At 53.9% G+C, this 12,492-nt stretch overlaps 1 protein-coding gene across 1 annotated transcript in view; it reads left to right on the top strand.

Annotated features, from left to right (window-relative positions):
• The window catches only part of CCN4 (cellular communication network factor 4), a 35,138-nt gene extending 23,292 nt beyond the window's left edge, over positions 1-11,846 (top strand). The window contains exons 3-5 of the mRNA XM_045453603.1: positions 1,453-1,713; positions 5,726-5,919; positions 7,771-11,846. Coding sequence (XP_045309559.1) covers positions 1,453-1,713; positions 5,726-5,919; positions 7,771-8,070 — 755 coding nt within the window. The 3' untranslated portion in view covers positions 8,071-11,846. The remainder of the gene's footprint in view (positions 1-1,452; positions 1,714-5,725; positions 5,920-7,770) is intronic.
• Positions 11,847-12,492: the final 646 nt, after the last annotated feature.

Here is a 12,492-nt window from a genome sequence, read left to right as displayed (position 1 = left end):
CTCGGATGAAATCAGCAATGCCAGGAAGCCTGGCACCGAGCAGGTCAGGTGACCGCGGGCAGCGCTGGGAGATGCCAGGGCTATTATATCAGTGACCACCTGCAGGCAAACCCCGGAGGTGCTCTGTCAGACCGCGGATTTCAAACTAGCCCTCCTTGGGTGTGCACTCTTGCTGCCTGGGAGCTCTCTGCCTGCACTTCCAGACGCTGTCCTCAAGGCGGGACGCGTCTGGGGTGGAAGGGGCGGGGGGTGCAGCGCTGGCCAGGCCCAGCAGCCCCCGACCCCCGCTGCCGGGCCCCTGAACTTGCTTACTGCGATCTCCCGTCTCACGAAGAACCCTCGAGGCCACTCACCCCAAAGCCAGCTCCTCCGAGGACAGAGCACCTCTCCCCTTCCGGGGCTCAGGTCATAGAAGCAGGAGTCATTCCTGACTCTCCTCCGCTCCTCACATCCCATCCGGCAGACGCTCCTTCCAAGCACATCCAGAAGCTGAGCCCTCCTCCGGGGTGGTCCAAGCACAGCCACCGCTCGCCTGGATTGCTGGGGTGGCCTCCCGGCACCGCCCTTCTGCCTATTCTCTCTGCTCACCATCCAGCGCCGCGCGTGCTCTTGGGCGGCGTGATTCCTAGAGCTGAGTCGCCAGTTACTTCTCGAATAGATCCTGGGTATCCAGGTGCTAACAGCTTTGCCTCTTCCTCTGAGCCTGCAGGGAAGCCCTCGCCCCCCTCCCGGGACTGCTCCCACCTGGCCCTTTACACCTGCAGCCCTTCCCCCGCCCGGCAGGCTCCTCCCCCGACACCTGTGCCGCCTACCGTCCTTACCTCCTTCTGTCTTTGCCGAAGCCGCATCACTTGGGTGAGGCTTGGCTGCCCACTTGAATCAGCCACTGCCCCCCATCCCCCAGCCGCCCCTCCTCTTCACTGTTCTCCCGGGCACTGGTGCCCATCAACACACTGTGTGATCCGTCTTTCCTGTGTCACCCCCCACTGTCATTTAAGCTCTATGGGGGCATGGTTTTGTCTGTTTTGGTCGCTGCTGAATCTCCAGTGCCTAGAACCTTCTATAAATATGCATTGAATGAGTGGAATCTTTGTTTCAAAGTGTTCTGATTGGCTCTACACTTGGCCCTCTCAGAACCATGACCCTAGAGGCATTTGTCAGTACTAGGCTCTGTGCCACATGCTGGGGGTGGGACCGGCCGGGTCGCATAGGTTCTTGCGCCCGCCATGCTCTAGCTTCTCACCGGCTGCCAGCCTGGCCCCTGGGGGGTCACTCAGCGGGTGATGGCTGAGCCGCACCCCACACTCCCACCCTACGGTGGTCCTGCCTGCCCGCCCTCGCCCACGCGCGGTGCTCCCCGAGGGCTGGGACAGGTCCAAAGGCGGGAGGTGTCCACATGGGGGCGCCGAGCCCACTGGGCCTGACCCCAGCGGGGGCTGTGTGTGTTTGCAGAGGTGGTCGGCGTGGGCTGCGTCCTGGACGGGGTGCGCTACACCAACGGCCAGTCCTTCCAGCCCAACTGCAAGTACAACTGTACGTGTGTGGACGGCGCCGTGGGCTGCACACCCCTGTGCGTGCGTGCGCGCCCCCCGCGCCTCTGGTGCCGCCGCCCCCGGCGGGTGAGCGTGCCCGGCCGCTGCTGCCAGCAGTGGGTGTGCGACGACGGTGCCACGACGCCGCGCAAGACAGCGCAGCGCCACACAGGCGCCCTAGGTGGGTTCCGGGGAGAGGGGACTGGACGGGGGATGGGACGGCGGGGCCCTGGCCACTGTGATTGGCACACGCGCTGAGTCCCAGTCCCAGAGCACCGCCCCACTAGCTGTGTGACCTCTGGGACCCTATTTCTCCATCTGTCCCATCTGTTTTATGGGGTCCTCGCAGCATAAAATGAGGAAGAGCTTTTAAAGAACAAAGCCAGATACATGGGAGTCATTGTTATCCTACTTAAGAGATTAGGTAGGGGAGTGGAGGTGCGGGAACAGTGTGTGTGCGCCCCCAGGAGGAGAAGCATGAACACAAGGTGCAAGGGAGAGAGAGGGGGTAGGTGGCTTCCGCCTCACTATGGAGGATAGGTGGACAGGTGAGCCAGAGGAAGCCCTGGAAAAGGAGGAGAGGGACAGGCCCATTTGTTTTAACACTGCTTCCTGGAGTAGCCCCACGTCAGCCACTTCTCAGGTACCAGATCAATGTTTGTCATATGGGTGGATGGGCAGATGAATGGATGGGCAGATGCATGGATGGACGTATGGATGGATGGATGGATGGATGGGCAGATGATGGATGGGCAGATGGTGGATAGATGGATGGGCGGATGGATGGATGGATGGACGGATAGATGGATGGACGTATGGACGGACGGATGGATGGATGGATGGGCAGATGGATGGATGGGCAAATGGATGGATAGATGGATGGGCGGATGGATGGATGGATGGATGGATGGATGGGCGGATGGATGAGCAGATGGATGGATGGGCAGATGGATGGATGGGTAGATGGATAGATGGATAGATTGGTGGATGGATGGACGGATGGATGGATGGGCAGATGGATGGATGGATGGACGGATGGATGGACGGATGGATGGATGGGCAGATGGATGGATGGATGGACGGATGGATGGACGGATGGATGGATGGATGGATGGGCAGATAGATGGATAGATGGATGGGCGGATGGATGGATGGATGGACGGATGGATGGATGGATGGATGGGCAGATGATGGATGGGCAGATGGATGGATGGATGGGCAGATGGATGGATAGATGGATGGGCGGATGGATGGATGGATGGACGGATGGATGGATGGATGGATAGGCAGATGATGGATGGGCAGATGGATGGATAGATGGATGGGCGGATGGATGGATGGATGGACGGATGGATGGATGGACGTATGGACGGACGGACGGATGGATGGATGGGCAGATGGATGGATGGGCAGATGGATGGATGGGCAGATGGATGGATAGATGGATGGGCGGATGGATGGATGGATGGACGGATGGATGGATGGGAAGATGGATGGATGGGCAGATGGATGGATAGATGGATGGGCGGATGGATGGATGGATGGACGGATGGATGGATGGATGGATGGGCGGATGGATGGGCAGATGGATGGATGGGCAGATGGATGGATGGGTAGATGGATAGATGGATAGATTGGTGGATGGATGGACGGATGGATGGATGGGCAGATAGATGGGTGGGCAGATGGATGGATGCATGGGCCAGTGAGGATCTGAGCTAGGGCAGTTGGGGTGGAGATTGCAAGGAAGGTACTGATGTGAGAGGCACACATGAGGAGTAGGACCGGGGTCATAGCATCAATCCACTGCAGAGAGAGCTCTGGAAGCCATGCACCTGGGGCTGCCGATGGCGAGTACGATGGTCCAGGGATGATATGTAGAGTGAGACAGAGGTCTGGGAAGGCTGACATTGGAGGGGGGATAGGGACAGAGTGTGGGGAATAGAAGAGGAAAACCAGGAGCAGCTGATGACACGGAAGACAGCAGATGAGGGTATTTCTAGAAGGAAAGTATCTGCCAGACAAGTGGACATGGAAGAGTGAAGAGATGCCAATAGAGTCTGGGGTTTCAAGGGTACTGATGGTTTCCTAACAATTGTAAGTGCCTGAGATTGTTCAGGGAGACTGTGTAGAGCAAGGTTTTTTCAACCCTGGTACAGACAACATCCCAGACCAGAGAAGACTCTGTGGGGAGGGCTGCCTTGTGCATTGTGGGGTGTCTACCAGCACCCCCGGCCTCTCCCTACTAGATGTCTGCAGCACCTGCCTCTTAGGGAGTAACAACCAAAAATACCTGCAGACATTGCCATTGGACACTGGGGGACAAAATCGCCCAGGTGGAGAACCATAGGTGTGGCCCCGGAAACACCACCATTCAAGGCCAGGGAGAGAAAAAGCTGAGACAGGCGAATCCAAGAGGCAGGACAGAAACAGGAGAAAGAGGTTTTGCAGCAGCTAGGTGAAGAAGGTGTTTCAGAGAACAAACTGGAAAGCAGGAAGGGGGGGGGGGTGCCAGGGGACCAGCCCAGACAATAGAGACGTGCCCCCAGGCTGTGTGCCCTCAGCGGGTGCCACCCTCCAGTGGTTCTGCCCCTCCCCGCAGTTCCGGGGGACAGAGCCTCTCCGGAGGGGCCTGGGCTGGCCGTGCTCTGTTCCTAGCAGGCCCAAGGCAATAGTCCCACCGCGGCCCCCAACTGGCAGAGCCACACAGGGGTCACAGGGGGAGGGGCAGTGGCTGGCTGCCCATTGTATGTGGCCCAGTGACCCCGTTCTGACCCAGGACGAGCAGAGCCCCTGCCTGCCAGTGGGCGACCCAGAAACCAAAGCCCTTTTATCCTCCTAGGCAAATCCGTCCCTCCGCCTCCCTCCTCCGTGCTCCCACCCCCAGCTCATCCCAGCCCTCCTCTCCTCTGTCCTTAGTTGCCTCTTCTTGTTTCTTCTGCCTCTCAAAGCTCCCCCTTCACTCATTCCTTCCTGCCTTCATCCATCCCCGTTCCCTGCACACCTGTTCACTTGGAGGGGCTGAGTGTCTGGCCCTGACCCCTCTCCATTTTTTTATCACTCTTCTCCCCCCTCCTTCCCGCCCTCCCCACTGCAAACCAGCCTCCCTCCCCCGCCTTCCTTCTCTCCCCCTCCCCCGCTCCCCTGCCCTACCATCTGTCTTTCCTCCTCTCCCCCCTCTGCCTGGTCCTTTCTCTGTCTTCCTGCCTGTGGGCACGTGTGTTAGGGCGGGACTGGCTTCCTCTTTGAGGCTTCTCTTGTATATCTTGTTCCGTCTTTCTGTGGCACCTCTCTTTTGTCCTGCTGGCTTTTTCCTTGCCTCCCCCTCTAGCTTAGCCCATTTTTCCATTACTCAGAGAGTAAGTGAGCACTCACCATGTTCTAGATGCTGGGATGCACACATGGATAGAACCATCCGAGACTTGGTGTTTAGTTGACAGTCAAGAAACCACGTAAGCTCGTGTTTACTGAGAGTCTACTAAGGGCCAGAGACAGCTTGTGGCTTTCATAGGCACGGACCCATCTTTTCTGTCCACAGCCCTGGGAGGGAAATGCTAGCGTCAACCCCTCTTGCAAGTGGGGAGCCTAAGGCATGGAGGTGGGGTTAGCTTCTCGAAAGCTGCCTGACTGCTAAGTGGCCATGCTCATAGTTGAACCCAGGCAATTTGGCTCTGAAGCCTGTGTGTCTCTTTAACCACTGTGCCCTCAGCATCACCCGGATTAGCTATTAGGCTCTAGGGGATAGACACTCCCTCTGACTTTCTCCAAATAAACTTGATCTCTGCAGGGGCAGGGATAGCACCTTGCAGGTGCCTGATATGCCCTCAGTAAACAGGCCCTTTCCTTGGCACACCAGCCTTGGAAGGCAGGTGTTCTGTTCCAACGAGGACACCGAGGCCTGGAGTGAGTTACCCGGAACCCTACAGCTTGGAGGTGGTCATGCAGGATTTGCACTCTGGTCCACCTGTCTCTAAAGATGATCTTTCTTCCAGAGAAGCAGAGGAGCCCAGAGCAGATCCTCCTCTCCCTGGGGAGGGGTTAGGAGTTAACTTGCCCTTCCAGGAGTGGGGGGAGATAGCCCACCTCTTTCCTCTTGAAGCTTCAGGGTCCCGGACCCTGTGGGCGCTGAGGGTGGGGCGGAGTGGCTGATGGCGTCTGGCGACTCACAGGGAGTCCGGTCTCTGTATCCACAGTGGCCACGGGTGAGGTGGAGCCGTGGCACAGGAACTGCATAGCCTACACGAGCCCCTGGAGCCCTTGTTCCACCAGCTGCGGCCTGGGGGTCTCCACTCGTATCTCCAACGTCAACACCCGGTGCTGGCCTGAGCAGGAAAGCCGCCTCTGCACCCTGCGACCCTGCGACGTGGACATCCGTCTACACATCAAGGTGAGTCCACCCTCCAGGGCGGGGTAGGCATCTTACAAGCCCAGCTTAAAGCCTGGTGCCCGCACTTCCTCGAGGGGGCCGTTTGGAAAATGGGGAGAGTTAAGCCCCCTTCGGAAGAGTTACATGGGATAATGTGTATCAGCGGGCTTTCAGTCAACGGAAGCATTGCGGTGACCATATTCTCAGAGTCAGGGTCACTCTGGAGAGAACTCAGAGGCCCTTGGAAGTGCTTTCCTGTGGAGATGCTCAGGGACCTTCACTGACTGCCACTCACCCTATGGTCCTGTCCCAGCCCACACCCAAGTGCACGGACATGACAGTCACACTGGGCAGTAGAAGAGCTCTAAAGAGGGCTCAGGACAGCTGGAGTCAGGAGTCAAATGCCCATTTGCTGCTCACTGCACATGACTGTGGCCAATCTCTGCACCTCTGAGCCGCAGGCTCCTCGTCGGTAAGACTTGGGGTTGGTCTGACATCTCTTCCGGCGTTGAGAGGCTAAGATAATTAAAGGATGAGGATAGAGTGGGCCACAGTAGTTAGAAATGGGTCTGATTTATCTAACTCAAGGTCTCCTCACTTCTGTCTTGGGACTGGTCCCATGCCTTGGTGCCACATAAGAAGAAAAGAAAAGGGAAAGGAAAGGAAAGGAAAGGAAAGGAAAGGAAAGGAAAGGAAAGGAAAGGAAAACTCAGCACTGACTCCATTTTTGGAACATTGATGGCATCTTGGGGCTGCCGAGGAGAGGACTGCCCAGGGGGGACAAGAGAGCTCCACTTCCCACGAGTCCTTCTTACTCCCTGTCCCCCACCCCGACTCCATTATCTCTGTGCCAGCCAACTGGATCTTTCCACCTCCTCCTTCTCCTTCTTCTTCCCTTCTCTCTTCCACTCCCTCTCTGATCAGTTACCTCTGCCACGCTGGCCTCCATATTCTTGGTGCCTGGTGCAGAGTAGGTACTCAGCAGATGTGGTTTAACTGAGAGCATGAATGGAAGAGTTGTGAGCTGCAGGAAAGATGGGAACAAAGGCCCCAAGTTGGGTGAAGGCACCGTGCCTTTGAGGTAGAGGTGGGTCTACCATAAAGCCAACTCAAGTCCTGGCTGTTGCCTCTTGCTTCCCACCCAATTTTGGTTTTGTAATTATGAACCCAAGATGGCTCCTCGATCTGTATAAGCGTCAAGCCCTGCGTAGCCTGGACCTGCTCTACCCCTGGTTCTGGCGTGGTGCCAGCACGTGGGAGAGCCATTCGTTCAATGAATTTAGTGGGTGCCTACTGGGTTCCGGGCGTGGAATTAGATTGTAGAGTCACAGTAAGTGCCCTGCTCTCAAGTGGCCCACTGCCCAGTGGGGAGATAGAGCTAGTTTTCCAGAATACACTCCGGTTGAGCAAGCTGCATGAGGAGGATGTGTGTGAGAGTCCGTGGGGAGAGGAGGAAGAACAGGTTAGGGGAAAGCGTAGCTCCCCGATCATGGAACCCCGTGATGGTTCTAGCACTCAGCAGCTGGGACACTTGGTAGACCGAGGGAGCTACGCAGGCATCCTGCGTTGGCAAAACCGTGAGAGAGTCCTGGGAGTGGGCAAGGCAGAAAGGTAGGAAAGAAGACCTTATAGGTTGCGAGGAGGAACCATGCATGCCAGGCAGGGCCCGGGGAGGCCTTCAGTTGCTTCTGCATAATATGTCTGGGTCTCGCCGTGTTTGGGGAGGTCCAACCTCGCTTGAAGATGCTGCAGACCTGAAAGAAAAGTGGAGGGTTCCTGCGTGGTGAGTGCGAAGGGAGAAATGAGGGCTTGGAGGGAGGACGGTGACTGTTCATACTCTGAGCACCCCAACTGAAACCTCCTTTTCTGCAGGAAGGGAAGAAGTGTTTGGCCGTGTACCAGCCCGCGGCATCCATGAACTTCACCCTCGCCGGCTGCACCAGCACGCGTCCCTACCGGCCAAAGTACTGTGGGGTGTGCACAGACAGCAGGTGCTGCATACCCTACAAGTCCAAGACCATCGACGTCTCCTTCCAATGTCCCGATGGGCCTGGCTTCTCCCGCCAGGTCCTATGGATCAACGCTTGCTTCTGCAACCTGAGTTGTAGGAATCCCAACGATATCTTTGCCGACTTAGAATCCTACCCTGACTTCCCAGAAATTGCCAATTAGACGGGTACAAAACACGGGGGCCCAGTGTGTGCAAAGCAGCCAGCCCTCCGAGGCCCCCAGTTGAGCCTTCTTCATCCACTTCCCGCTGACTTCTAACTATCCTGATCCAGACCGTCAGCCCCCTGTCCTGTTTCCAACCACCCAAATGACCCATTCCGCTGCTGCTCGGGCCCAGACTCTGACTTCTCTCCTTGGCCGTGTTCTGCATACGCTCCAGACAAAGTGCCTGTCTCCAGCTCTTCTGGACAAAACCCAAGCCTGTCCAAGTCACTGGAAGTCCTGCTGGATCTTACCTGAGTTCCAAGGAACAGAATCAGCTAGGCATTTCACATCGCTCCTTCCCTTTCTAGATGCCCAACCACAAGACTCTTTGGGTCCGTTCAGATGCACAGATAGGATATAGGACAATGGAACAGTCTATTATGTGGGTCCTGCCACGTGGACGCTGATAGACAGTTCTGACCGTAGCACACCCAAGTGTCTCTGATTCTTGGGCTAAGTCTCTCGTCATCCCTGCACGGTAAAGGGTCCACACTGGTTCGTTTTGGTCAGAAATGCAATTTGATGACTTTCATTCCTATTCACGGGAAAAGTCTCCAGTCAATACTCTAGGGTCAGAACAGGGTCGGCCAATTTTCAGAAGTGACGGACCCTGGCGTGAATCTGCTGCTGACCAGCAGGACACCGGGCAGCTGGCCAGCTCTTCTGGGCATCCAGACCCTCTCCCTGCTTGGGGGCTCCTGGGAGTTGGGGGAGCCCTTAAGATGGCCCCTCTGACCCCTGAGAGTGGCATCCCAGGATGTTGCTCTGCTCTTACGGGGCCTTGGGAGACCCCGCTAAAGTCCGGGCCGGACCCGCCTAAAGTAACGGAGACAGCTACAGGCTGTATGTGGCTCAAACCACGAAGCAGATCCACTCTGAATCAGTCTGGGGCACAAGGACACTGCTCTTTCTGCTGCAGTGACCCTTCTCACAGACTTCGGGTCTGCTGACCCAAACCCCCAGTCCTGGTGTGAAGACAGGTTTACCAGTTGTCTAGAAACGGAAATATATTTAACAGGGACTAAATGCCAAAGTGGGTTGAAGCTTAAAAGGAACAGAAGGTTGTTATGAATGGAAATGAGACTATTATTTATCTTGTTAGCAGAATATAAATATTTACTGTCACAATTCTTTTATTTACTACCTTCTGTTTGCCGGATATTGTTCCCAGTGCTCTGCATGCATCGGCTCGTGGGGAGACTTGGCAATCGTGTTGGCAAGGGCCTATTATTCTTTCTGTTCTTACAAATGTGAAATAGCAGCTCAGCAAGGTACGGAGCCTTGACCGAAGCCAGCCGGCGGGTACGTGGGGAAGTCAGGATTCAAATCCAAGTCGGATTAACTTTACGACCCGTGTCTCTGTCCTTACTTTTTTAGAGCTCCCCAGCGTGTCGAGCAGGAAAACATGTCAGAGTAACCGACTTCCTGCCCTTGTTTTTTCACTCTTTTTACTGCCTCTCTAGCTCCTTTCCCAAGAGAAGCGTATCTCGCTTTCAGGTAATGTAGGTGCCTGAGCATCCAAAAAAAAAAAAAAAAAAAATACAGGATGGACAAAACTCCATGAATCGGTCCTCCCCTCCTTCAGATCAGGAGCCAGCTTTCATCATGAATTTAAGAGATGGTTTTGTTTATCCAATGCTTCGGATGAGAGATGTGCGGGTTATTCCTGAGGGAATTCGGTGTTGGTGGGCCAGGGGTTCTGAAGTAGGAAAAAAGGACTGGAAATATGCCTTCCTGACCATGACCTCCCCCACGCCTGGTCCATACAAGGCATACAGTGGTCCTCAATATATATTTGTGGAATAAAAGACACCATGTATGTGTTCCTACTTTTACTCAGAGGCTCTCTTCTTCCAAAGGTACAGATCTTATCAGCCAAATCTTATTTGAAGTGCCCTAGGAAGGAGACGCTGGATATTTAAACAAATGTCTTTTTTTGTTGAAAAAGACATTTTGTGTGAAGAGCATTTACCCCAAGAATAAGCTCTTCTCTAAGCCTGTGGATCTACGTTGGATTTTCTCAGAGTGAAATTACCTGAGGTCTACAAATCACAAGGACCGGATGACGGCTAACCGCGTTTGAAATTCAGCAGAAATCCAAGAGCTAGGTTCTTCCTGACTCTGCATCCCAGTTTGGAAAAATGAGCATAGCTTCCAAGATCCTAGGAAACCTGGATGGAGGAATCCGGGAGTGCCCTGGGGCCGAGTGGGCTGGGGTAACTCCAGTTACATTGGTTTTGAGAAATGGACGTGTCCTAGGCAGGCCCCCCTGGGAAAAGTCTCAGCTCCATGTTCTGAAGTCATGGGGAAGGAGATTTGGGACCAATGCAAGGAAAACCTTTCTAGCAGTCAGATTCGCTCGGCAGTGGTGTGACCGACCTCAATAAAAGTTAGGAATATTAGTCACAAAGAAAAAATGCCCCTTTTTTGAAGGCCTCCTTGGTGCCACCCACGATGCTTAAATTATCTTACTAACATTCACGACGTTTGGAAGGAAGCTTCTCGTCCCCGTTTCTATACATGGAAAGTTTGAGACTCAAAGAGGCTGAGAAATCAGCCAAAACAAATTGGAGCCCAAATTCCAGCTTATTCCCCTCGGCCTGGCTCTTGGGGAAGCCTCCAGGAAGAGCACGAATGACCCCCAGAAGAGCGTCTCGTTGGCAAGGCCATCCAGTAGACAAGACAGATGGTGTCTCCAGTCCTTTGTTACTCCGTGTTCTGGGATAAGGGGAAGATACACGAAGGATTTGTTAGCCTTTGGTGAAGAAATTCACATTAGCGCCTCAAGTGTGCTAATTTCTCTGGTGTGCTTAGGTGGGGAGAGAGGAAACCTGTATTCTCAAACCACCACTTCTTGCTAAACCTTATTGTCAACACTTGGCGAGCACTTACTGAGTGCCAGGCCTGGGCTAGGTGCTTTCCTGCTATATCTTTCTTAGTCCTCATAGCAAACCTATGAGACTTGGCGTTATAATCGTTTTCCGCGTCAGAGAGAAGACACTGGGGCTCATAGATGTTACGTCCTCTGCTCAGTGTCTTACTAGCTAGGGAACTGCAGACCGGGATTGCCAACCAAGGTCAGTCTGACCCCTGAGCCATCTCTCCTGACCCCAAGCCCGGTGCACATGCCTCCGAGATCAAAAGGTACCAAGAGGTGCTTTACTGACAACAGGGCCGGGTCTGGACAATGTTAATTTCAAGGTGATTCAGAAGAGGGAGTCAAGCAAGTAGGTTTGAATGATACAGTTGTCTATAATCTCATTAACATTGTGCTGTGTGTACATAGAGATCATGGGGAAGCAACGAAACCCCTGACTATTCTATTGAATTAAGTCACTGCTTTTTAAAGACTTATCTTGCTGTAAAGCAACTCCAATAATAAGCCTGCACAGCTTGGGACTCACGAATGGTCAGAATGGTCAACTGTGTATCTGTGCACATATACGTGTGTGTGTGTGTGTGTTTATATCTATTTTCAAACTGTGACTTCATATTTAAGTATTCCTACCGCCATTTTTGCAAGTGACTAAGAAATACAAATGAAGGAACGTTTTGGAATTTCCCAACAGAGGAAAAAAAGAGCACTTGGGCGATCTGTCATGTTTTACAACATTCCTCATTTTTCTCATGATTTGTGTAACGTGGAACACGTTTGTTCAATGTGAAGGATTTTCGGTGCGCAAATTCCCCGTTTACGCTTTTGTTCTTAAGGCAATAAATCATCAGCAAAATGACTTACCAGATCTTCTTGTGTGTGCAGTTATCATGCGTCACGATGGAACATCGAGTTCATTCCACAGATGTGTAGATGGTGGAGACTGGGTCCCAGACATTTTACATATGGTCATAAAAATAGCTAGAAGTTTGGAGACGGGCTTAGAAGTATGAATTCTGAAATTCACAAAAGACTAGCACCACAAGTATGTCCATGCTGGAAGGTAGCTCCGGAAATTTTACTGTTCATTCATTTACTCATTCATTCATTCATTCACTCACGCACGCACTCACTCACTCACTCAATGCCTTTCTACATCTCCAGCTAGCACCTTGAGGGCAGGGACTATGACGGCATCCTCTGGGCCTAGCACGGGGTGTGGCACAGGGCAGGGACTGGGGAAGCAGGGGTTGGAGAATCGGATGTACAGAGATGGAGATTGCCAGCTGCCTTAGGAACCAGCGAGAGTAAAGAGGAGTGTGGGGGAGGTTGCGCGGTAAAATGGAAACTGCTCTGGGGGCGCCCGGGTGGCTCGGTCGGTTGAGCGTTCGACTTCGGCTCGGGTCGTGATCTCGCGGTTCGTGAGTTCGAGCCCCACTCTGCTGACAGCTCGGAGTCTGGAGCCTGCTACAGATTCTGTGTGTGTGTCTCTCTCTCTCTCTCTC

The sequence above is a fragment of the Leopardus geoffroyi genome, chromosome C3 (assembly GCF_018350155.1).
Source record: "Leopardus geoffroyi isolate Oge1 chromosome C3, O.geoffroyi_Oge1_pat1.0, whole genome shotgun sequence".
Taxonomy (NCBI): domain Eukaryota; kingdom Metazoa; phylum Chordata; class Mammalia; order Carnivora; family Felidae; genus Leopardus; species Leopardus geoffroyi.
Note: the sequence above shows the minus strand (reverse complement) of the source record. Positions and strands in the feature narration are given on the sequence as shown.